At 35.9% G+C, this 23607-nt stretch overlaps 1 protein-coding gene across 7 annotated transcripts; it reads right to left on the bottom strand.

Moving 5' to 3' along the window:
* LOC134136214 (zona pellucida-binding protein 1-like) lies at positions 1-23345 on the bottom strand. 7 transcript variants are annotated; one of them, XM_062567966.1, is made up of 10 exons: positions 23227-23345; positions 17768-17947; positions 17277-17402; positions 15514-15654; positions 12131-12349; positions 9472-9548; positions 6966-7128; positions 3494-3655; positions 2811-2883; positions 1-365 (listed from the first exon to the last, which is right to left on the bottom strand). In XM_062567966.1, the coding sequence occupies exons 1-10, from the start codon at positions 23306-23308 to the stop codon at positions 23-25; spliced, it is 1566 nt and encodes a 521-aa protein (XP_062423950.1). In that variant the 5' UTR covers positions 23309-23345; the 3' UTR covers positions 1-22. The 7 variants fall into 7 exon arrangements, with proteins under 7 accessions (XP_062423950.1, XP_062423952.1, XP_062423951.1 ...); XM_062567968.1 differs by having other exon boundaries at positions 9472-9521; XM_062567967.1 differs by having other exon boundaries at positions 17768-17944.
* Positions 23346-23607: the final 262 nt, after the last annotated feature.

Here is a 23607-nt window from a genome sequence, read left to right as displayed (position 1 = left end):
TGCTTTTAAAAACAGAATACATTTATTCTTCTCCCAAAGTAGTCTCTGATGTGCCTTCCTCAAAGCTGGTTTCTGCTTCATTTGGCCAAGTGTAGTCAGGAGAGTGATCTGAGCCAAAGACTGTTGATGCTTCTGTAACTGTGATACTACTTAATAATCCTCTAGATTCTTCCTGTAAAAAGTTACCCTTTTTTTTTGGCAAATGCTTTCTGTCATATGTGGCAGGGCTCCTTAGTTTCCTTCTTTGTGCTTCAATCTCAGCATCAGTTGCAATACTTGCAAAGGTTTTCAATTTGTTTTTCAGTTCTGATTCTGCTTCTATGTATTGGGCTGCTAGCCTTCTTCTACAGCATGGCTGAATAATCCTGGAAGGTTAGAAAGCTCTAATTAGGGGGTTAGGACATAGAACAGTGGTTTGCTGCAATGTCTTTTCTTTATGTTCAGTATCTAATGATCATTAGATACTGCTTCTCACCAATGCTAATGCTGCATGTTTCAAACTGCTCTTCAACTCACCAGTTTATCATCCTACACTGCTGCATGCTCTGACAGTGGGGATTGTTACTACTGTTTAGTGTAAAAATTTACTTTTAAATCAATTTTTGGACTGTAGCAGCAGCAGTAAATATATATAAAAATACATTTACACAGCTATACATGCATATCTCTCTATCTCACCATGCCTAGTATCAGGCTCTCTGTCTCACCTTCTTCTGCTAAAGCACACTTAGGCATTGCACAGAATATTTTTTTTTCTCCAGGAGAACCTACCATCAAAACATCACTCTCCTGATTTATGAACCACTTTGGAATGTAAAGACTATGTCAGGCAACTTCTAGAGGGATAAAGGATACTACTACCATAGCTACACCATCTAGGAACAAGAACAAATGAAAAAATATCCCCTTCTATGACATAAATTGTTCCTGAGCTAGTGAGTAAAATACCAAATTCTGCTAAGTCTTGCCATTGTACTAGGGGCCGATTTGGCTGGAAAAGGAGCTTTGCAGAAACTGCTTGGGGACGGTGGGCAGGGTGGTTCCTGCTGGACACCAAGTGGAGCAGGAGCCAGCAATGTGCCAAAGCTTTGGCAAAGGTGGCCTGCAGCATTCAGGGCTGCATTAGGAAGAGCATTATCACCAGACTGAGGGAGGTGATTCTTCCCCTCTACTCAGCCCTGGTGAAGCCACATCTGGAGTGCTGTGTCCAGTTCTGGGCTGCCCAGTACGAGAGATGTGGACATACTGAAGTGAATACAGACACTCACTCTGCGACTCGTAAATGATTAAGCGATTGGAGCAGCTGACCGAGGAGGAGAGGTTGTGAGAGCTGGGATTTTTTTAGCTTCAGAAGATACCGCTCAGGGGAGTTTTCATCAATGTGTATAAATACCTGAACTGGGGGAGGGAGGGTGAACATCTCTCTAGTGAATCAAGCACCAAGTGGCATCAGATGTCTCTGAGAGACACATTCTACAGCCAGGAATTAACACTTTTCATCAAGTTTAAATTCTCTACCTTTAAAGACAGCTTTACAGGAGAACAACATACTGCTGTTATGAGGAAAGAATTACTTTACACTTCTAAATAATCCCTGTGAAAAGTTTTTTTTTCTGTCTTTTGATCAAGTTATTAATGTTTCTTTGTGGCATAAATCGAGCAATTCAAAACCTTTCATATATGTATAAGCATGTTAAATACATTCATCACTTTTTTTTCCTTATTCATTCCCATCACAACAAAAGTGCTGAACCCTTGAAGCTACTAGAAGAAATATGTTAAAAAAAATCACTGAAGAACAGATGAATAGGGAGAGATGCTGTGCACGAGAAAGAAGAAGATACTTGGTAACTTTTTGTCTGAATGTAGTTTTTAATCTTCATTCAGTCAACTCTGTCAGGAGTTTTCTTCAGTCTGTTGCACAGTACCTCTCCTTATTTATCTGTTCTTTAATTCATCTTTTAGAAGATGAATTAAAGACCTATGCTTATAGGTCTTAAGTTTTCCTTGAACTGAGGACCCTACTTCCAGCAAAACCTCTAGTCTGTAAAGTGCCCTGCTGAGAAGTCTCTCTCCTCTGCAAGAAGAAAAGCAGGGAAAATCTTAGTCACTATCATCTAATTCTTAAGATTTCAAGAGTTTCATGAATGACTAGCTAGTCACAAACAACTCATCTGCCTATAAACCTTTCAATAAAAAAGAAGTCAACTTGTGTTTTTTAAAAGTAAGTAAAAGTGACTTATTTCTGGCAAACTTTTAGTGAGTAAAGATAATTTTGAGCTAAATCCTATTGAACCAAATAACAAAGATGATTGTTTCAGCTGTTGCAGAAGATAGTTTGATTTTTTTTGTTTAAAGTATAGGTCCTCAAAATTATCCTGACACAAAATATATTTGATTTCTGGATTCAGGTAAGAAAGACACACACTGCTATTCTTAGTATGCTTGGCATATCTTCTACTGCAGTAAGGGGGTACACTGAGCCAAAAATCTGAATTGCTGTAGCGTTCTCCCATTTGGGCCACCACAGACTCTGTTTTTCAGTCTGTAAATTACAGAGTACCAATATGTACTGGATGCTAAAAAAAACCTTACAAAAGCTGTAGGTTTGTGTGTTCTTGCCTGATTCTATAGTCCAATGTCAGATTCACTTGGGAAGGTTCATTTCAAATTTTGTCAGTGAAGGAGATGCACAGGCATCCTAGCTATTAGCATTAAAGTATACAGAAATAACATTACAACATAAAATTATAGCTGTGCTTAATAGTTGTATTATATACAGTTTTAAAAAATGCCACAAATACTCTTACACCCAAGATGTCAGTATAACAAGGATGACTCCAGTGGGGATAATGAAGAAAACTATCCAGATTTGCAGAGTTCCTGAAAAAGACAGAGATTCTAGTGAGTCGCAGGAAGTAGAGCCTGCACACTCCTTCAGTTTCTCTTGCCTAGGTGTGTCAAAGAACACAGATGCTCTGCTACTCAGCACAAACAAGCAGAGAAGCAGAGAAAAGGACTCAGACATTCACAGTAACTTCTGGAAATTTAACTGGGAAGTATTTCTGCCTTTATTCACATGGTTTTATTTTTGGGCTTTGTTTATTTCCCTTGTTGTTTAGCGATCAGGATTTTGAATTTTTGTTTTTTCTATTGCAATCCAACCTGTATGATCCCATCTGTTAATAAGCATGTGGAAATCACTACTCTGACTGCTTTCTTTCATATCTGCTTCACATTTTTCTGCCCTTGAGTACATGCCATGAAGGCATAAGATCAAAAGGAAGTAGGTGTAAGCATAGAAATGGATTATTACCTGCAAAGATCTGTGTTCCATGACACAGTGGGAAAAACACTAAATAGACTTCCCAATCCTATATCCTTTTATGATAAAAATAGCAAAAAAAAATGATTACTTCAGTAGAATTTAAGCTGCTCTTATCATTGCCAATGCAGTCTCTTATTATGCATCTCTTATTATTGTATAACTTACTGTGACAGTGATTTGCAGTTTTGGCTCCTTTTCTATCAGTAGTATGTTGCTTTGGACAGCTTTTGCATGCAGTTTGCCCATACTTTTCATTATAAGATCCAGGTGGACAGAGCGTGCATACAGTATCATACTCAGCACTAAATCTACCAGGTGGGCATGTTACTATAAAAAAAGTAAACCGCTGTAAGAGTAGAACTAGAATAAAATATAGGCTTAAAAAAAATGAAATGATACTGATTATAGACCTGATTTTGAGTTTACTAAATCAGGACTGCACTATTGTAATTCTAGTGACATAAGTAGAGTAACACTAGCTACAGCAAGAGATTGTTGGATCAAACACTCTAGTGCAAATTGTCTACATGGTGCAAAATGCTGAAGTTTGTAGTCACTTTTTACTCAGCTCTTACTTGAGGAAGTTCACTAAATCTACTGCATAAGTAAATAGAAACTTAAAGAAAGAACTTCAGAGTCTGACTTTTAATTGTTGGATAATGCTGGATGATAATTTGGAGTTTTAGAGTCAAGTTGATTTCCAGGGTCATGAAGACTGATTCTTAAACTCCATTACATTCAGTTGAGAAGGAAAGATGTTGTGAGACTGAAGATGTAGATTAATGAGATGATAATGCTCTTACAGAAATAAAATATGTTTAGTTCTTTTCTGCCTGCTTTTATGAATAAACAAGGCATAAAAATGTGGAGTTTTGTTGTTACTCTATTAAGTGGAAGATGATGACAAGTGAAGTCTTATGCTTATTTTGAAGAAATGGTAGTTTACAATCATCTTCAGCTTGTTACACCTTTGGGTTAAGACACATTTTTCTAAAATGACATCTAAACTGACATGTTTACAAAAAGAAAAGCCAAGCATAATAATATGAGCCTTATTTGGCCTTTTAATAAAGCTAAAATAAGTAATTTTACTTGTCACTTTTTAAGGCAATGCTTTTGTCAATTATACGTTTCAGAAAACAAACCTGATCTTGCATATCACATGCTCATTAATAATCAGCAAGAAGCTCAAGGTGCTAATTTTGAAAGCACTAATTCCTTCAGATTCCTTCAGTGATAATATAGGCTGGGTACAAAATACAATTGGAAAGAAGAGAAATTTTGAATCATGTTTTACTTTTGCTTTTGTTCACATCATCCTCTTCTGACTTTTGATAAAAGCTTCTGCTTATATAATTGTCATGGATAATGTATTTTAGTGCTGTAGGAAAGATTGATATAAGCAAAGAATTTTTTGACAGTATAAACATTATAATTTTTTTTATATTTGAAAAGGTTTGGTTTCATTTTCTGTTCCATTCTCAGCAGAGCTAGACAGCAGAAGAACATTCATTGTAGGAACGTATACGTTGCATAGCAACATAGGCCTGAAAGGGACCTTCTAGGTCATAAGTGCTGTTCCCCTACACTTGTGGATAACTGGACTGGAAAATCACTGCCAGTGCTACACACAAGTTGAGAACAGCGCATGGTTGAAACATGATCACCAAAACTGTTTTGGAAAAACAAGAAGTGCTGGAAGGCATAAAATGTGCTGGACTCATGTTCAAAAAAAAAAAAAAAAAGTGCTAAATTTTCCAAGATGTGTTACACAACATCCTTCAATGATTTACCTGCATTGCAGCTGACCCTTGTGAGGAAAGACTAACATTTTATTCTGCTGATTTCCAAAACTCTGCAAAAGATCAGTTGCTGCTGAATAATGTGTTATGTGTGTTTGCCTGCTTGCACAGCTTTTCTGGGCATCATTAAATAGCAGCATTCTTATTTTCCCCAGAGGCCTTCTAGGCCATCATATTAAATTAAACTTAGATAAGGCCAATTTTTTTACTACTGAATCTTAGGTTCATTTCCCACCAATTGCTATAAAATTCCTATAAGAAGTACAGCTCTATTTCAGCAGAACTTATGCAAAGTTAATGTTCTTGCATTACTAGAGTCATAGCTCTTCTTTTCCATCAAGGCTTCAGTCTGTTCCCTTGTTCACATTCAACACAGTTTTGTAGGACTGAGAAAGAGGGATAGTAAAACACTGCTTAGAGAAATCTCCAATTATATGTGCTCTTAACAATTTTGCTATGCATGTACTTTAAGTATATTTACATATTTACAGTAATTTACATATTGATTTCCGAAGCATTTTTAGCCATACAATTGAATACTTTAAATGTTTCTTTACTCATTTACATTCATATCAAATGAATATCAGCACTTGATATTATTATAGCTTTAATAATATCAACACTTTGTTGATACTAACAATCTATTTTTAACAAAGAATCCAAACTTTTAAACTTAACAATCCTGCAGTATGTTTTTCCTGTCAGTCAGGACAATAGTCAACTTCTGTATGTTAACACACGACCACAGTTCAATTCACTCATGACAAATTCCTCGGGACTATGTTATCCATTTGCTTTTCTTCACAGCTTCAACTGTCAATAGGATCACACCTTCAAAAGTTTAATTTTTCAATTTCTTAACATTTCTTATTTTTTATTTAGGTGAATATATTGTTTTACACATCTTTCCCTTTTCTGGACAAAACTTTTCACATCTTTAACGGAGTAATCAGCATTCCACATCTAAGTTGATGCTTTTTATCCAGCCTGACTAGCCTCACCTGCACTATGAAGGAAAGATAACCTCCTTCTTTCCCAGGATCTGAATGTCCATGCTCTTTGCAAGGTGGACACAAACTAGAATACGAAAGTGCCAGTAATCTGTATGCTCAGGACAGATCTCCCCCACAGTACTATGGGAAAGAACTGTAGCATGACTGAGTGCTTCCACTCAAAGAGCAGTGGGTATTGGGACTGCTTTTCACACCAGTAAGTACTCTACTATATAGTTCCAGCTGACCAGATCCATTTGACCAGGGGTTTGTTGGGTGGTTATTCACACTGATGTGACAGACTCATATATCACTATTGTCAAGATAGAAAGAATTTCATCCAGATGTAGTCCTTGGATGCATGTGGAATGTGCTCTTTTTGGCCTGCTTAGAATCAAATTGGAATGCACTTTCTTTTTCTCAATGAGTTAGTTTTGGGCTTCAGCAGGAAAAAAAATTTTTTATCACATACATTGACCATATTTGAAACCTCCCAGTAGATATGACACAATTCACACCAAAATAACTGCTAGTTGTGTGATGGACAGCAGTCTCTGCAGGGTTTGTGTTAATGATCTATATATATATGATACAGCTTGCCCCATTTGTCCAAGGGTCTTAACATGTGTTAGTTAAACTGTGTTTGATACCTAATTTTAAATACCTTGGGAGTATTCTAAGCATCTTAGGATGAAAAGTTTGGTATCTGCTTCACCACAGCTTACAGCATTGAAACATCATGCTAACAGTCAAGACGCTTTCCATTTGCAAACCAGTAGGAATATATTTTCTCCTGACAACAGTAATTAGATACCTTCTTAGAAACAAATTCTTGATACTTACTGCAACACCCTGTGCAAACTGTACTATTACTTGTATTTTTACCAAATCCTGGTTTGCAATGGTCTGTCTTCAAACTTGTAAGGCTTCCAGGAATATAATGCATCTGCTGATTGTATTCTTGTGAATTTAGGACTGCCAAAAATCGCTGAATCTTGGTGTACGCCTAAAAGTAGAGAAACTAATGACAGTGATTCCAACAAGACACAGCAGTAGGACAGAAAGAACCATGAAAAGCCAGCATTATTGGACACGGAAAGAACCATGAAAAGCCAGCATTATTGGACAGGAAGAGAGGCAAATTCTGAAGTAGGTGAGTGAAAAAAAGGAGAACTGTAAGGGGGGCCAGATGTAGCTCCTATCCCTGCAGAGTACACCTTTTGTCACCTTGCTGAGGAATATGTGTTGCTGCTTTCTTGGAACAGCAGAGGAAGCAGCAGGAAAGCTATTCTCGGACTTGCAGCAAAGTGACAGCTAAAACCAATGAAACTGCAACATGGAATAAATACAGTCTTTTAAGAATATATGATCTTTAAAGGTTGTGGATGAATAATATCAGCCTCTGACACAAGACTATAAGGCTGTAAGAGACCTATACAGGTTCCCCTCACCCCCAGTTTCCCTCTTCTTCTGTCACTGTCACTTATTGTGTTTGTACTGGTATATAATCCTATCCTCCCACATGCCTTGGGGTAGAATTTAATATACCAGTATGCTCAATTGGACCAATATAAACTCAAAAGTACATTTGGACTGGCTTTCAGATATATGAATGCGGATGAGTAATTCGCTCAGTTAGTCTGAGGCAAAGCCTGCACAGGAAATAGAGACCATTACCTGTAAATTGCAAAATGTTATCAGTGGATGTATTTTCAAAACTTTATGTGAAATCAGCTGAGATGCTTTAGATGAAGAGCTGAAAATATGCTCTACTTTTCATTTTCAGATGAAAGTAACTGGGTACCAGTTGATATGAGATGAATATAAATGCTGGGGGAGAATGTCATAGAGGATATGGCTCACTTTGGCACTGGCTTAGTTCTGCATAGCACACATGGAACTGATGGAGCTACACAGGCTGAGTGGTGAGGAAGTTAGCAATGAGCCCTTTTGACAAAGCAGCCAAACTATGTATGTGCTGTATTAGTAAGTGTGTAGCCAGCTGGCTCAAGGAAGAGTATCTTCTATTTGGCTTTTCTAAGACTGGAGTACTGTCCAGTATTTGGCTCTGCAGTACAAGAAAGACAAGTGAGATACTGAAGAGAGTCCAATGGAGGCCACCAACATGATCTATGGGTTCGGGAAGAGGCTCCAGTGACACAGGAGGAGAGGCTAACAGAATTGGGCTTGTTTAGACTTAAGAAGGGAAGGGGAAGAGGGGAAATTACTGCTGTCCTCAACTATTTAATTGGAGAGTATAGAGAGTTTGGAAGCAGGCTCCTCCCGGAGGTGCACAGTGGTAGGACAAGCAGTAATGAGCAGAAATGGGAACGTGACAGATTCCAATTACATGTAAGTAAAAAAAAGTCACCATTAGCGTAATGAACATTGGAATGGAAAGATCCAGAGAAGTTGCAGAATCTCCATCCTTGAAGATATTCAGAACTCAACTAGTCAATACCCAGGGCAACTTGCTCTACTTGGACCTGCTCTGAGTAGGGGTGACCTTCAGAGGTCCCTTCCAATCTCAATTACTCTATGAGAATGGCAGCAGTTGTACCAATCAAATTCTGTAACTGCAGCACTATCCAAACATTCAGGGAAAAGTAGAAAATGTGCCCAGATGTCATCCTACATTTGGATGCATTTGTTGGTTCAGCTGCAGTCTGTTTCTATTTAATAAATCACCCATGTTACTGTCTAGCCCAGGAGAGTGGAGGTTACGGAAAATGTAAATAATATGTAACTCATTGCACATAGTTTGAGAAGTTCATACATGAAAATAGTAAAGTTCAATTGAGAAAAACTACATAGTTAAAATGTATGACGGAATTGGAAATGACACTGTAAAGGTAACCTTTCTTAAGTTTGACAGGTAAGCAAAGCACTGAAAAAATAACATGCAGAAGAGCTAGAGAGCTAGTAGTTTAAAGAGAGAGAGTCAGCAACAGATCTTCAAAATTACCTGAGAAGTTAGTGCTATAAAAGCAATACTGGCTCCATCTCCACAGCTATTCAGTTATTAGTGTTCCTGATGAATCTAAAAAGCATCTCTCTTAAAACCAACTGTAATGGTGTTTGAAATTTGAAATTCCTCCTATATTTTGGACTTATTAAGGAAAAAAAGGGGTACGATAAGAATAAATTGGTCTGCACAACAAATTCACAGATCTCTCTCTGAAGTGTTGTTATTTCTGGTTGTAATGACAATATGGTTCTCTATCACATTTATTCTTGCATGCAGAGTTCCTTAACTATACAGGCTTTTAATACAAAGACATGAGGATAGAAATGTAAACGGATTAAATTTCTAAAAATGTATTTTCATACTATTAATAAATAATTGCACCTTTTTGATACAGTTGGAGGAACTTTCACAGTCTGTACTTTCACAGGGATCTGTAAATGCCAATGCAAAAGGAAAAACTGAAAATTAACCAAAAGAAATCTTCAGTTAATACATGCATTAAGACAGATAACAGGGGATGATATACTAAGAAATAATTTATACTTCAAAATAATTGAACATGAAAAATAGATCACCAAATGGTTTGCAGTTCTGTGTAGTCCTGTATTTTTATTTGTTCCTATCTCCCCACATCTGTAAAACAGGGAACATATCACATGGCAATATATGACAGACATATAAAGTACATGGAAAGAAGTCTATTTGTTCTCTTGTCTTGTGATCAAGACTGATGCTGCTGATGAAAAAAAAATTACCTTATTAAAAAAAACAACATACTAAGTATAAGCATTCAAGCAGGAAACTGAAATTCCATTTTAAATATATTTACATACATATTACATACAAAAAGGAATATGTAGGGAAATTAGTATTCCAGTATTAAAAAAAAAGTGTTCAGCTAGAATATAAGTTTGAATTTTTCAGGTTACTACTAAAACTTTGGTTTTCAAGTACAAATGGCAATCAAAGATGCAGAATAGACACTGTTATATACAGTGTTATCTAGCTCTAAGTCCTGACATCTTCTGGAGTTTGCAAAAAGATATCCCTAAACTGCAGCTCAGAGTGTAGCATTCTGAAATGCATCCCTCAGTAGCAGCTCATTTTTCTCTGAGTTAGCAACAATACTCTTCCTCCAGTGCAGGGTAGTAAGAGCAGCTTCACAGTACCACCTGCAAGTGTTTACATTAGTCAGCTAATAACTTTCCACAAAGTAGAAAAAAAAGGTAGCTAGCAGAAGTTCAGTTCCTCTGGCATAAGAAAGTAAATTTAAATATTTGCAGCCAGTAATTCCTTGTAGAAACTGAGATGTTGCCAATGAGGCTATGGTTCCACTACCACAGCTCAGCTGAGTACTAACATAATCCAGATCAGAAACAGGCACATGACTAGATCTCCTGATTTCGCCAGAAGACAAGATACAGTATTTAGGCTGTCTAGCTTTTATGCTGGCTGCAGGAAAACAAATGCTATCTGCTCTGTCATAAACACATGCTCTGAGCATGTGTTGTTAATCTGTCAGCTGCTGAGATTTTTCTTTTTAGCAAAATTGAACTCGCAATGTAAGCTCTAGATCAGTATTCAGTATTTCATGGCTGTAATGTTTTTGTAAGTGCTACTTAGAGCCCTAATGCTGGGCCTCACAAGCTCACACAAGACCAGGTAAATCAAAGAAGAAAGTGTAAGAAATGCAAGTATACATTTCAAAACTAAAGAATGTATTTTAACTCAGTTTAGCTGTCAGATTAGAACAGTCAAGAAGTAACTTAGGTTTTAATTTTGCCAAACAATGGGGAGGATTGTATGTCTTTGATCTCTGAATGATTTTAGTATAATTTAATGCATCCTGGATCCTTAATTCTTGTGCTGCTCTACACAGGTTCTATCAATGGTGTGGAGGACTTAGCATGAAAGCTGTTGGTGTCTGGGCTTAAGGTCACATAAGGATAGTGTTGGATAGAATAATGAACATGAGTCAAATAAAAATGATCATATCTGTCTCTCTCTGTGAAACAAGAACAGTAGATTTAGATTGCTACAGTTTAGTAAAATTGAAAAGCACAGTGAGATTGTTTATTACAAATATATCTGGGCACTGTTTAAAGAGGCCAGTGTTATAACACAAGAATAGTCCTTGGTTTCATAAATTTCAGTGTGTCTAATTTGACTTTTGGTAAGGACTGGGATATCATCACAGTCTTAACTCAGTATTTACAAAGCTTTTTGCAATTGATTTTCTACAATGATATTTTACTCCCTAGAAGAAAAAATGTTGTTTGTAGGAGTTGCTGATTATTTCTTCAAATTATGGTTAATACAGAATTAAGCAGTTAGGACTAGGCAGACAATATATCATGTCTCATATTTGCTCTCCCTTGTTCCTGTGGATTTTGTAATAGTAGAGTAGAAACTACAGAAACAGTTGTAAGTTTTTGGAGAGTTGCTCATAGGGCTGGTGACAGAAACCAGTTTGGCCTGACATTTTATTACTCAAAGATTATGGTCATTTTAAGAATAAGAAAGTAGATTAATGTTTCTTCTTCCATATTCTGGGAAGCTTTCCATAGTCTCTGTCATCACATTGCCCCTGCTATCATTTCCAGCTTATTTTTGCTTTTCCTGTTAGGCCATTTTCACTGCAGTAGCTATCACTGCACATTTACTTCCCTGTACAATCTAACCCCTCTAACACAACACTTAATAATTACAAGAAACTTCAGCTATGTGATTTTTCTTTTTTTGGCAATTTAGAAAAACATGATCTTTTAAAAACAGAAATAAGCTTTTGATCTCACCTTCAGCACAGACAGTACACTCCTCTGCTGAAAATACAACTGTTCTCTATTACTTTAACTTAGATAAACTAACCAGCCTGACATTACATTATAAAAATTGGATATGCCCAACGTACCCAGAACACGAGTTCTACATTTTTAACTGGGTGCACATAGTGTGCATATAAATGTTTTATTACCACAGCAGCTTTTTCTGTGTCCCACGGAAGTAATTAGAAAAACTAAAAGAAAACTATCCATCTTACCTACAAACTGGAATATAAGTTTGTGTGTTAGCATTGCTATTGTATTTGTGGCTGCATGGCACTGCATCTTCCACTGCTGAATTTCACACTGCAAGCCATGAATTAATGTCTTCAAGTCTTCTAACAGTCTTTTTTCAAAGGAAACAACTTCACTGGTTTCACAACTTTCTGCTTTGAATTCTGATGCCAGATGTAGGCTTTTCCCTGGCTTATGATACACTGTAAAAAATGAAAATTCCCTTAGCTATCTGAACTCTTTCTCATCCAGTATTTATTTTAACCCAGTTAGCTATTCATATATACTTAGAGCATGCTATTACAGTAACTTGAATACCTGCTTTCTTATTCTGTGTAGTTTATTTTCATTATTTCACAACCAATGGTCACCATGGTAGTAACAGGGTAAATAGAGAGGTGTGACTGTATCTTAGCACCTCAATGGCAATCTCACCAATATTTAATTTTTAAATGAAACTCAGTGAAATTGTGGTTTCTATACTGTAATTATAGCATATCATATGATTTATGAAATACTGTCTTTCCAGCTTCAGAAGGTTACTATGGGAAAAATTGGGCAGATAGAAGGAGCCAGAGAAATGAAACTATATAACAGAATGTTTATTAAGAAGGCCAATGGAAGAAACGTCAATAATTTAATTTCCTTTTTTAATGTATGATGATTGTGATATACTACTACCCACAAGTTCAGGCAGGCAGACCTCTCAGGATTATTCTGGGAGGAAAGAGTGAGCTTTGCTAACAACTGCAAAATTTTGCAGCAGTAATTACTATCAAGGCAAGCCAATTTTGATTATACAAAACAGAATTCTTCCATTATTCCATTATTTCGTCTTGATACTTTTCTTTCATAATTGTTGCCATTTACAAATCTGAAATGAACTTTTTTTTTTAAAAAAAAATCATTGAATCTGTTCCAGTAATATAACTGAACCAGAAGTTGGATAACCTACATTACCTTTTAGATGCTGAAACCATAGATGTCTATGGCTGAATGAGCTACCTATGCTTCCTATATAGCCCACAGAGAGAAATAAGGACTTTTAGGGTGATTCATCTGATATAATTTAAATATCCAAAGTAGGATAAGGAATAATGGATTCTAGGAATGCCTTCGAGTCAAATGAGAGTTACCCTTGCTGAGCTAATGGACAATGCATGGTATATTTCCTCAACAGTGGTAAACATAATTAGGATGCATTTAGTTGTTCTAAGAATGATTTTTGTCCAAATTCAAGAGTATTCAAAATATGCAAGGGTGTAGTTGCAATATGGTAATATGTATGCCATATTCATGGAGAGAAGTTTCTTTTGGCAAGTGTTTAAAAATATTCAGACACAACAGGAATGTGGGAACGAGTCAGAGACTCAGAAATTCTCTCTGAACTTGTCACAACATTATTATTGCATCAGGACTGTGTGTGGTACAGGAGCACTACATGAAGCACAAAACATTACCATTACTGTGATCTTTTTTGCTTTGATGATGTAAGTCATTATTTATTATACCTTGTATTTATTTTTGATTTTACAGTTAGAAGAAGTGCACTCAGCAAGTAAAAAATAAAATAAAATAGAAAATATCTTGCTAATAACACAACTGAGTTAATACCACTGGGACAATCTTTGGAAATGAACTAGCTATTCAAATATTCAACTAGCTAAATACTTAGTCTGTATTTCCTTTATACCTTAGTGTTTTACTTCAGATATGTACTGATCCAGAACAAGATAAAGGCATTAACAGCATGTACATAGCAATTTTAATCATTCAGCAGTATTCTGTTTTTTAATTTTGTACAGAAGATTAGATGTTCTATATGTGGGGCAGGTTTAGCTCAGTTGGTTAGAGCGTGGTGCTGCTAATGCCAAGGTCACGGGTTCAGTCCCCATATGGGCTATGTGGAGGGTTGGACTAGATGCTCTCCAGAGGTCCCTTCTAATCTTACAATTCTATGATGATTCTATACCAGACCACAGTGGAAATATTTATTCTTAGCTCAGGCATGTGCAGCTGCTGTTCTTTTTTAATAAAGTTTTAGTGCATACTGCAATGGACTTTTATTATTTTTAATGTATCATAATTTTCCAAGGATACATTTTCCAGCTTAGAGTAGCTGGAAAAATTTCACTATATATGCTAACCATTTTGCTGGTCTCCTCACTTATTTTTCATTTTTAAAATGTGGCTATTCCCAAAGTTTTGGATCTAGGGTGGGATAAGAGTCCTTTAAGAAATGTTTCCTACATTCAACTTCCATGCATTGCAATAGGATCTAAGAGTAGTCTACAAATTGAGGTTTTTGGCCCAGATCTGTCTTTGCTAGAGGCAGTAAACTAATACTCTTAAGAAATTTAACTTTCTGGTAATTAGATACAGAAATATCTAGGCACAGTCTTGGAAAGATGTAATTTGCTAAACTGAGGAGCAGATCATGATCTTGTGGTTTTAATACAGAACTTCAACCCTAATATTAAAAATAAATAATAGAGTAAATACAGTGGCCAAAGTTGTGCCCCCCCTCAGAAATCCTGTAGGTGGCATCAAAGCATAATTTTAATTACTATTTGAGATGCTTTTAGTTTGAAAGGAAAAGGACACTATTTGGATTTTTTAAAAATTATTTTAAGAGCTAGCTATTTTCTACATCTTCCAGCTCTGTCTCTTGTTCCATTTTATTCTCAGGATCAAATCTGTACAGGCTTGATAAGGCTCTCTTGTTTTAAATAAATTTACTTTTTCTTGTAGATGCCCTACAGGAACTGTCCCAAGAATATAATTCTGTAGTAGATGGACTGGCAAGTCACTTTTGAATGCTTTTTGAGACATATGTGACATCAAGGACCTCAGGGGTGAAAAAGGTGCATATGCTCTGAATATATGAACACCTTTAACTTAAGTACTTAGCAGCTGAAAACAGTCTGTACATCTAACAGCATAAATGTGAAAACTTAGTAGATATTACTCTCAAAAATGTAGCTAGAGAAGGAGGTTAAACAGGATTTTTGAAGAATTCAGTTCTAGATATAAGCATTTAAAGGACAGTTAGGCAACTATAGCCCTTTATGACTTTAGCCTTTATAGTCATTTGATTTCGTACTGGACAGAATGAGTTATACTGTTTTGATCTGGGTAGATCATGAACAGTATGAGAAGGAAACAATTTCTGTACAAAATTTCATTATATTTTTCTTAGGCAACTTCTTTACAGTATATATGCATACAAGAGTTACGTGCAAGGGCTTCTTTCCAATATGCTATTGCCCAGCTACTTCTATATTTATGCCAATCCTGAGGTAAACATTGGAAAAAATATGATTATATTAGAATAAATCAAAAAGCAATACGATTAAACTTTACTTGCCATAGATCATAAAACGGACTTCTGTCATCAAATGTTTAGCATTATATACATAGGTAACTTTACAGGTATAACTTCCAGTGTCGCCCGCATGAATATTATAGATCTCCAGACAACCTTCTGCTAAAACAAGTCTTTCTGAGTCTAGAAATAGATATTTGAGATACTATAAAATAAGTAACAAGACAAAGTAACATTTTTTTTTATTAACAGCCTCTAACAAACAGAATATTTAAGAAAGTATTTAAATGCTTGTTCTGAGTTTCCAAAGCATTTCATCGACTTTTTCCTCCTTTTGTGTGAGTGTGCCTATGTGTAGCTGATACATCTCTTGCAAAACACAATCTATAGAGGAAAAGGATAATCATGAAGAAATATTTAGAAAATTCAAATCTGGACATACCAGAAGGGAATTCAGACACAGATCTGTAATAGTTAGTGAATTACAAGTAGTAGTAGTGAAATGAAAGTAGACTATTACGTTAGAGACATATTCATGACAAACGACATTTAACTCTTGGTCTTTTAAAAAACTAGTTGCTTTGGAAGAGGCCTATTTTATGTTTTTGACCTCATAACCTTTGAAATGCAAAAGGTGGTTTTACTCCCATTTCACAATAAAAAAGCCCCCAAACAAAACAAAAAGATGATTCACATAATGAGGAAGGCCAACATTAATCTAATTCCACAATATATCCTAAAGCAGAACAGAAGCAGTATTTAGATGCTTAAGGAAAAAAATGTGATCCAGTCTCCTTTTCTGATCTACTATCCATTTCCAAATTGTCGGAAGGGGGTGAAATAGTATAAAACAACAACTGATAATTGCTCATTCTGAATGGAGCTTAGGGCTGGCCACATATATTTTGAGGACATCATTCCTGTTTCTCTACATATATAGCAGTGTGCCTGCAGTTTCCTCACTAAATTTGAAGTGTTGTATTTAGCAGTTCTTACTGAGAAAGACAATGCAAAGCATTTGTAGGGTATGTATTATTTCTATAGTTTACATCTGATTATTACTTATTTTCCTTCAACTTTTTTCTTTTACCCTCCCTCTTGACAATTTTCCCCTGTTGTTTATTCCTGTTTATTGTCTTATTTTCATAACTAGCTTGGTTGTTACCTTTTTTTTCTTATTTTCCTCTTAATTGCTTTCTTCCTTCTGTTCCTTTGCATCATTTCCACCCTCTCTCATAACTCTTTCTTCCATCTTTAAAAACATCTTCTATTCTTTACATTTTTCCTCCAAACCAAATTGACACTGATCTTCTCTCAGAAGTCTTATAACCATAAACACTACATTAATACAGGAAACTGACTACAAATCCTTATCTTCTTTCTAGCTAAACATAGTCTAATTCAGAGAGAAGTAATCACAGAAGTTTTAACTGTGTTTTTTTTAAACAAACTTATATGTAAAATCTGAAGTGCTGTTCCATTTATTGTTGCTGGTATGGCATCATGTCAAGTCATTCAAATTAACTTGCACTCACTTTTGACATATAAATACATGATTTTGCATAAAATAATTTTTAAAATCATAACTTCATTAAAATTTTAAAGCTATATAATTCAAATGGTTTATACAGCCTTGTGTTTCTGTTCTGAATTTATTATTTTTCATTAAAATATGCTTCTGCTGTCATGCAAATGCAAGACTTTTATAAACTGCTTCTATTTTTGCATATTGTAATACAAAACTGTATAAACAAAAAATTAAAACAATGCATTAAATTAGCTGTAGATATTAAAAATATAATTACCTTTAGTTATCAAGCCTGTGGGACCAACCCACTGATATTCTGGATCATTTATTCCTTGCTTTAACAACTTTTCAGTCAAGCATTTAAGAATTAAACCTTTGGAATTAATAGAAACATAAACTGGAACTAAAAAGAAAAACCAGTATCATTAGATATATGAAAATATAGCTTGAAATCAAAATGAATACTGAGGCAACTGACACTACTGTAAGACAGTCAATACTTCAAAGTGACCCTCTGCGTGAAATAAGGGCTTTGCTGACTTCTGTATATGCACAAAAAGAGCTTTAATTTCTCATGTCATTTATTTAAAAGCCTTGATAGAGGTGAATTTTATTTCCATGGAATACACAAATACAATCAGTACATAGGAAATAATGTGAAGGGAAAAGAAAAAAACAAAACTCTCTAGATAATTAATAACTATGAAATGTCAGAACATAGATTAATATAAATGAATAATCAGGTTTCTCAAGAAATGTTTGGCTTACCGGTTGAGTTTTCTTTTCCAAGTATTTGATGAGGTGTTCGTGGAACAGCTGGGATAGATGTTATTTTCATGGATTCAGAGAGAGCCACTGAGTTGTGCATTCTAATTATACCTTCTTGTTTCAAGTGTGCATCTCCTTTCTTTGTGAGTTGAGTCTTATCCAAGAAATGAGAGCTTCCTGCTAATCAATACAAGTCAATCACATTTAAAAACAAGTAGTGCAACACTAAAAACTTTAACAATCAAAAATAAATTAAAATCAGTTCTAGTATAAAATATTTAATGATCTGTGAGAGTAAAACCATGTAATTTTGCCTTTCTGCTATATATTAGACGCTTCCAAGTCTTTAGGATGACACTAGCAACAATTCAAAGCAGATATGTTGCCCTTTTGTGGAATTAAACTAAGTTCCAGATTCCAGAAGTAGATAATACTGAGTTATATGTAAATGTTTGGAAAATTGAAAATTGACTACTTGCTGCTAGATTATGTATGTGGATGAAACTTGGTGTTTGTGATTATTACTTCAGCAATAGGAGATAGAAAGAAAAGTTTCTTCTCAGCTTAAGTTTCAAAAAAAAGGAAATTTTAAGAACATTTCTACCATCAATGCAAATAAGTCTCCTTGAAAAGAATAAGTAAAAATGCAATTGCCCTAGAAAGTCTGAAAGATAAGATTGCCCAATCACATATGTGAAATATGAGGAAACCTGTCCCATTCATATTAAGTACAAATCTTAAAAAACTCCAAGTCACAGCCAATTTCCACTGCAGCAGTAATTTATACCCTTCCTAAGTTTTATCTTTGGCAAGTGCAAGTAAAACTGAAATTAAGCCAAAAAATATATGTATTTATATATATATATATATATATATGGTCAAAAAAAAAAAAAGAAGGAAAGAGTATTTTAAGTCATTACTTGCTAATCTCTTGTGAGGATTTAATATTAGGATTGATGGGTACCAGTACTGTAAATCCACAGAAAAATATGTAATTGATGACCAAAAAAAGTCTGACACCTGAGGCTGGACAGTATGAGCAATAATAATACAGAAAAAATAACGTGGATATGGACACAGGAAGGACCTGAAGGACTATGTCAGGTTTCCTTATGCCAAACACGTTAGGTATTTACATATGATATTAGATTAAAATTTTTAACTATTATAGTCAATACAGAAGCGTATAGCTTGTTCAGTAAGACAGGCAGGTGAAAAAAGGAAATTCTACTTTGTCTATCAGCAATATGCACACATGTTCAAAAGCTCATCAAAGTGTAGCAAAGATAGACTTGCTGAAAGTAATCAGATAAAGACAGACAAGACAAAACACACAATGTGGGGTCAGAGATCCATGCCAAAATGGAAATATGTAGTAAAACAGATTCTGTCATAATTTACCATGAATTCATCAGACATTTATCTCCACAAAGAACCACCCCTGCCCTCTCCTTGCTGTCATTAACAGCTAATTATTTGACTATTTAGATGTTTCACTGTAGCAACAGTTGCATGCCAATTAAATATGGCACCTTTCAGTTTATACACAAATAACCCTTGAAGGTTTATCAGTACTCCTCAGTGATATCTAATAAAATGAAATACCTGTAACTTAGTTCATCAACATAAGGCTACAGCCAAATATTCTTAAGTACACTGACAGTACAAAAAATTAAAAGTAATTTTAGAGAAGCTTTTTTTATTAATGAATCAGCTCCTAAATTAGTGACTTTTAACTCCATTCAGCCGAGCGCATCATGAATTCATTTTTAAGCAGATGCTTTAAGTATTAAAATAATAAAGAACTAAGAAAGCTTATACAGCCTCAATTTGTCACACAATGTTGTTCATATTAATGAAGATATATGTAATGGAAAAATTCACATAGTCTGAAACAGGCACTTATGTTAAACAGTTAAATGAAAAATATATAGCAGCTTGTATCTTCAAAGCACACCACAACAATTCATGTAATTCCTATAATTGGTAAATTTCTATGTGGTAAATGTGCCAAAATATTCCTAATGCTGAAAATAATGGACAGAGAATGGAAGGCTCGTTAAGGAAATGCTATAAAAGGATAGACTTAAAAATTAAAGAAGCATATTAAAAAACATAAAAGATAAAAAATTTAAAAAACAAGTATATGTTATATGTGTTTATATTGTATATACATATGTAACAATTATAACAACAATTATATACTTACTTTTATAAATAATGGCGTTTTTATATATGATACAGAATAATTAACAAGGTCACAGTTAATCTGTGAATCTTAGCCTAGAAATTTTGTAAAAATAAGGTATTCCCATAGAAACAAGATTCACGCATTCACTCTGCTGTTGAATGGCCTGATCTTACTACCTTGACTATTGCTTTATTTATGGTTAGTCTTACCAAGCAGGAAAAGCATAAAAAAAAACAAGAGTTCACATTCAGGGATGAAAGGCTCATAGTTTTCATTCTTTTATTCTCTCTGCCACTGTTATCTTGTATTAGTGTAAAACCAGTTACCATTATTAATGAGGCTCAGTATTTGGTATTTTTGCCAATTGAAAATAAAATCCAAATGTCAAAATTCACTGATAATAATATACATATATCCAGAAAGCATGCTCTATTCCATTGTTTATCCTTCTCCTCTTGCTTAGGTTTCAAGATAAGAATGAAGCCAGTAGCATTATATTAACTCTTTCCAACATAGGTTTTTCCAAACAGAACTGATATAAGGCAAGACATGAGCTGAGTTGCTAAAGGCTGGTTGTAAAGTGCACAAATTGAGATAATGTAAGTATCAACAAAAAAGTCCACATACATCTATTTTTCTGTGATTTGAAGTATTAATTTTAAAGCTATCCCACCAGAAATAATATTCTAGGGTTTTATATCCTTATAGTTAGGTATTTTTTAGGTGAGAGTCTAATTGAAAGTAATACCACAACTTACAGAAAGATATCTTTTTACTATAGATATATGTTCAGGTACAGTAAGAGCTCCATTCACAAGATATGCAGGATGGAGTGAATGATAAACAAAACTCCACATTTTTCATAGCTCCTGGAATCAGTGCCATCATTCTTAGCTAAATATTTAGCTATATGGTAAACTATGCCTGAAGTAGGCAGATAAAGACTGATGATTGTAATTACTTACTTTTGATCATATAATTTTTCCATACTTGAGCACTGCTACTGCATGTGCTATAAAACCTAAAGGTATTATAGTAGGATGCACATTACTGAGATGAAAAGAAACAGATTTGATGATTTATCTGATCAAATACAACAATAAATTGTGTTTAAAGAGTCTGAATTACATTAGAGTTATCAAAATCCATAGCAGCTCATTATTTCTGCAGACAATAACCTTCAAGCTAGCAGCTGTAGCTGCAATGCTGAGAATTTATTAGCAAGCTTAATTTGGATTCCATCATGAATAGGGACTATTTCCAATTACAAAGATCGTGAGATTTAGTATCTTCTAGTGGAACATCTTCCAGAATTAGAAAGAAAAGCAACGTATCTCACATCTACATCTATGAGGAAAACTTCGTATTTGCAAATTATAAACGTTTTTTTACATTCCTTAACAAGAAAAAGAAAAAATATCTTTAAGTGATGACATTTGTAAACTTTCACAGTTTTTGTGGCAGTAAATTCTAGTCTTAGGCCAGTTACCAAGAAATCCCATATCCTCAGACAGAAGCCCTGCTTTGAAAAGCCAAAAATCCCTGTCAGATTTAGCCACAGTCAGAGAAAATACTGTTTCCGTAACTAGGATTAGTAATCTCTCCAGCCAGTGCAGCTAAACCCCTCAGGAATGAGAAGTCTTCAACTGTTGGGATTCACAACTCCGCAAAAAAGCAAGCAGGAACGTGGAGTTAGATTAAAATGGCAGGCACTGCAGCAACAGCAGAGTATAGCCATTGCCCATTCATTCTGCTGCTTTTCTAATACGGATTCAACTTGAACAGACAGGAGACAGTAAAGACTAAAACTGAGTCAGTTTCTTACAATCTATAGCTCCAGTTGACCTTGGAGATCTATGGAATCTTCTTGCTTTAGAATACCTACTAACAAACATTTAATTTTTACGATTTTACAATAAAAGCAGCATTCAAATCATGCATTGTGATCAATGTCTTAAAACGCTAAGTACTAAGTAACATTAGAAGAAAAATGGGAATAGAAGGTACTCATGGGCAGTACTGAACAATGCTGACAAGGCAGAATGCAGAATGTAGATTTGAAAAATTGAAATGGTGTCTTCGAAATGATAAAAGACAAAAAAGAATAAGACATAAAAACTAAAGATTTTTTGTCTAAAATTGCATTAAAGACACAGAACATTTTGTTAACTTTAATAGAAGCCATCTATTATTTGATAGATTTAGTTTAATTCATAGAAAAAAAATAAAATCACATAGTCACGAAATGTCATATTTTCAGTCAAATATGTTATCTATAAAGGTTCATTAATACTGTTTTTTTAAAAAAGTGTATATTGAATATATAGATATGTAATTACCCCACAGAGCAAAGAAAATAAGTGGCATGTTATCATGCATTCTGTTGGAAAATTCTGAAGGGGAAAAAAAAAACAGAAATGGACAGAATTCATACCAAAAAAGAGAGAGAGAGAGAGAGAGAGAGAGAGAGAGAGAGAGAGAGAGAGAGAAGTGCTTGATGAACTTTTTTTTTTTAAATGAACTGTTACCAGTTCTTTTTCTTGTCATGTTTTTTAGAGGTGACACAGGATTCTCTCTACAATCAAGAGATCTAAAAACTAACCTTAAAAAAAGAAGAAGAAAAAAAAGCTGAAATCCCTGCAAACACTAGAACTGCGATTTGCCTGTAAAACTGAGGGCCAGCAATACTAGCAATACTGATAATGAGAGCATCTGAAACGTTTCTCTGGACATGAGCAAGTAAGAGGCCTGGCAGAAAGACAGTTCAGACTAATTCATACCAACAACAACAAAGTGGAAAAAAAGGCACGCCAAGAACCCCATGTAGAAGGAGGATAGAACAGCACAGCCAGCAGATATGCCAGGGGAAATGCTGAGACATAAAGCTGTGGCAATAAAGCTTTGAAAAACCACCTCAGCCAAGGGCAAGATCCCAGAGCTCGAGAAACAAGCACAAAAAGAACAAAACCCCACAGCCGCCCTGCCACAAACACGTGATTTTGTGATCCGTTCACTGTTCGGGCGCTTTTCCTCCCCTGCAGAGTTAGCCCCACCGAACCGCACTGCGCGTTCGGCTCGGCTCGGCCCGGCCCGGCCCGGCCCCGCTTCGCCTGGGCGGGTGGGCCCAGCCCGCCCAGCGGGGCGCAAAGCCCAGCAGCGGCGGGCGTAGCCTCCTCTGCGCGGCTCGCGGGACCCGCCGCGGCCGCCGCCGGCGCGGAGGTGAGGGCCGCGGGCAGCGCTGGCCTCCCTCGACGCGGGGCTCACTCACCCGCCGCCCCAAGCAGCAGCAGCAGCAGCGGAACCGCCGCGAGAAGCAGAGCCCGGCGGCGCGGAGGCGCCGTTAACGCCATGTCGGGCCAGGCGCGCGCGGCGGGTGGAGGCCGGCGGGGCCGCAGCGGGCGGGGGGGGGGCCGCAGAGCCCCTGCGCGGGCAGGGCCCACGCCGGCTCCAGAGGGCCGCCGGCGGGCGGCCGCCGCCCCGGTAGTGCGACTTGCTCTCCCATTTGAAGCTTGAGGAGCTTCTCAGGCTTGGGGATTTACACCCTTCCACAATGATGAGCTTTGCTTTCTTTATTTCTTCTTTAGCTACTCCTGATACCAGATGTGCTTTTTTTGACTGCTACTGAAAATTTAAACTAGTATTTTCATCA

This window comes from Rhea pennata, chromosome 2 (genome assembly GCF_028389875.1).
Source record: "Rhea pennata isolate bPtePen1 chromosome 2, bPtePen1.pri, whole genome shotgun sequence".
In the NCBI taxonomy this organism is placed as follows: Eukaryota; Metazoa; Chordata; class Aves; order Rheiformes; family Rheidae; genus Rhea; species Rhea pennata.
This window is presented reverse-complemented; position numbering and strand designations above follow the sequence as displayed.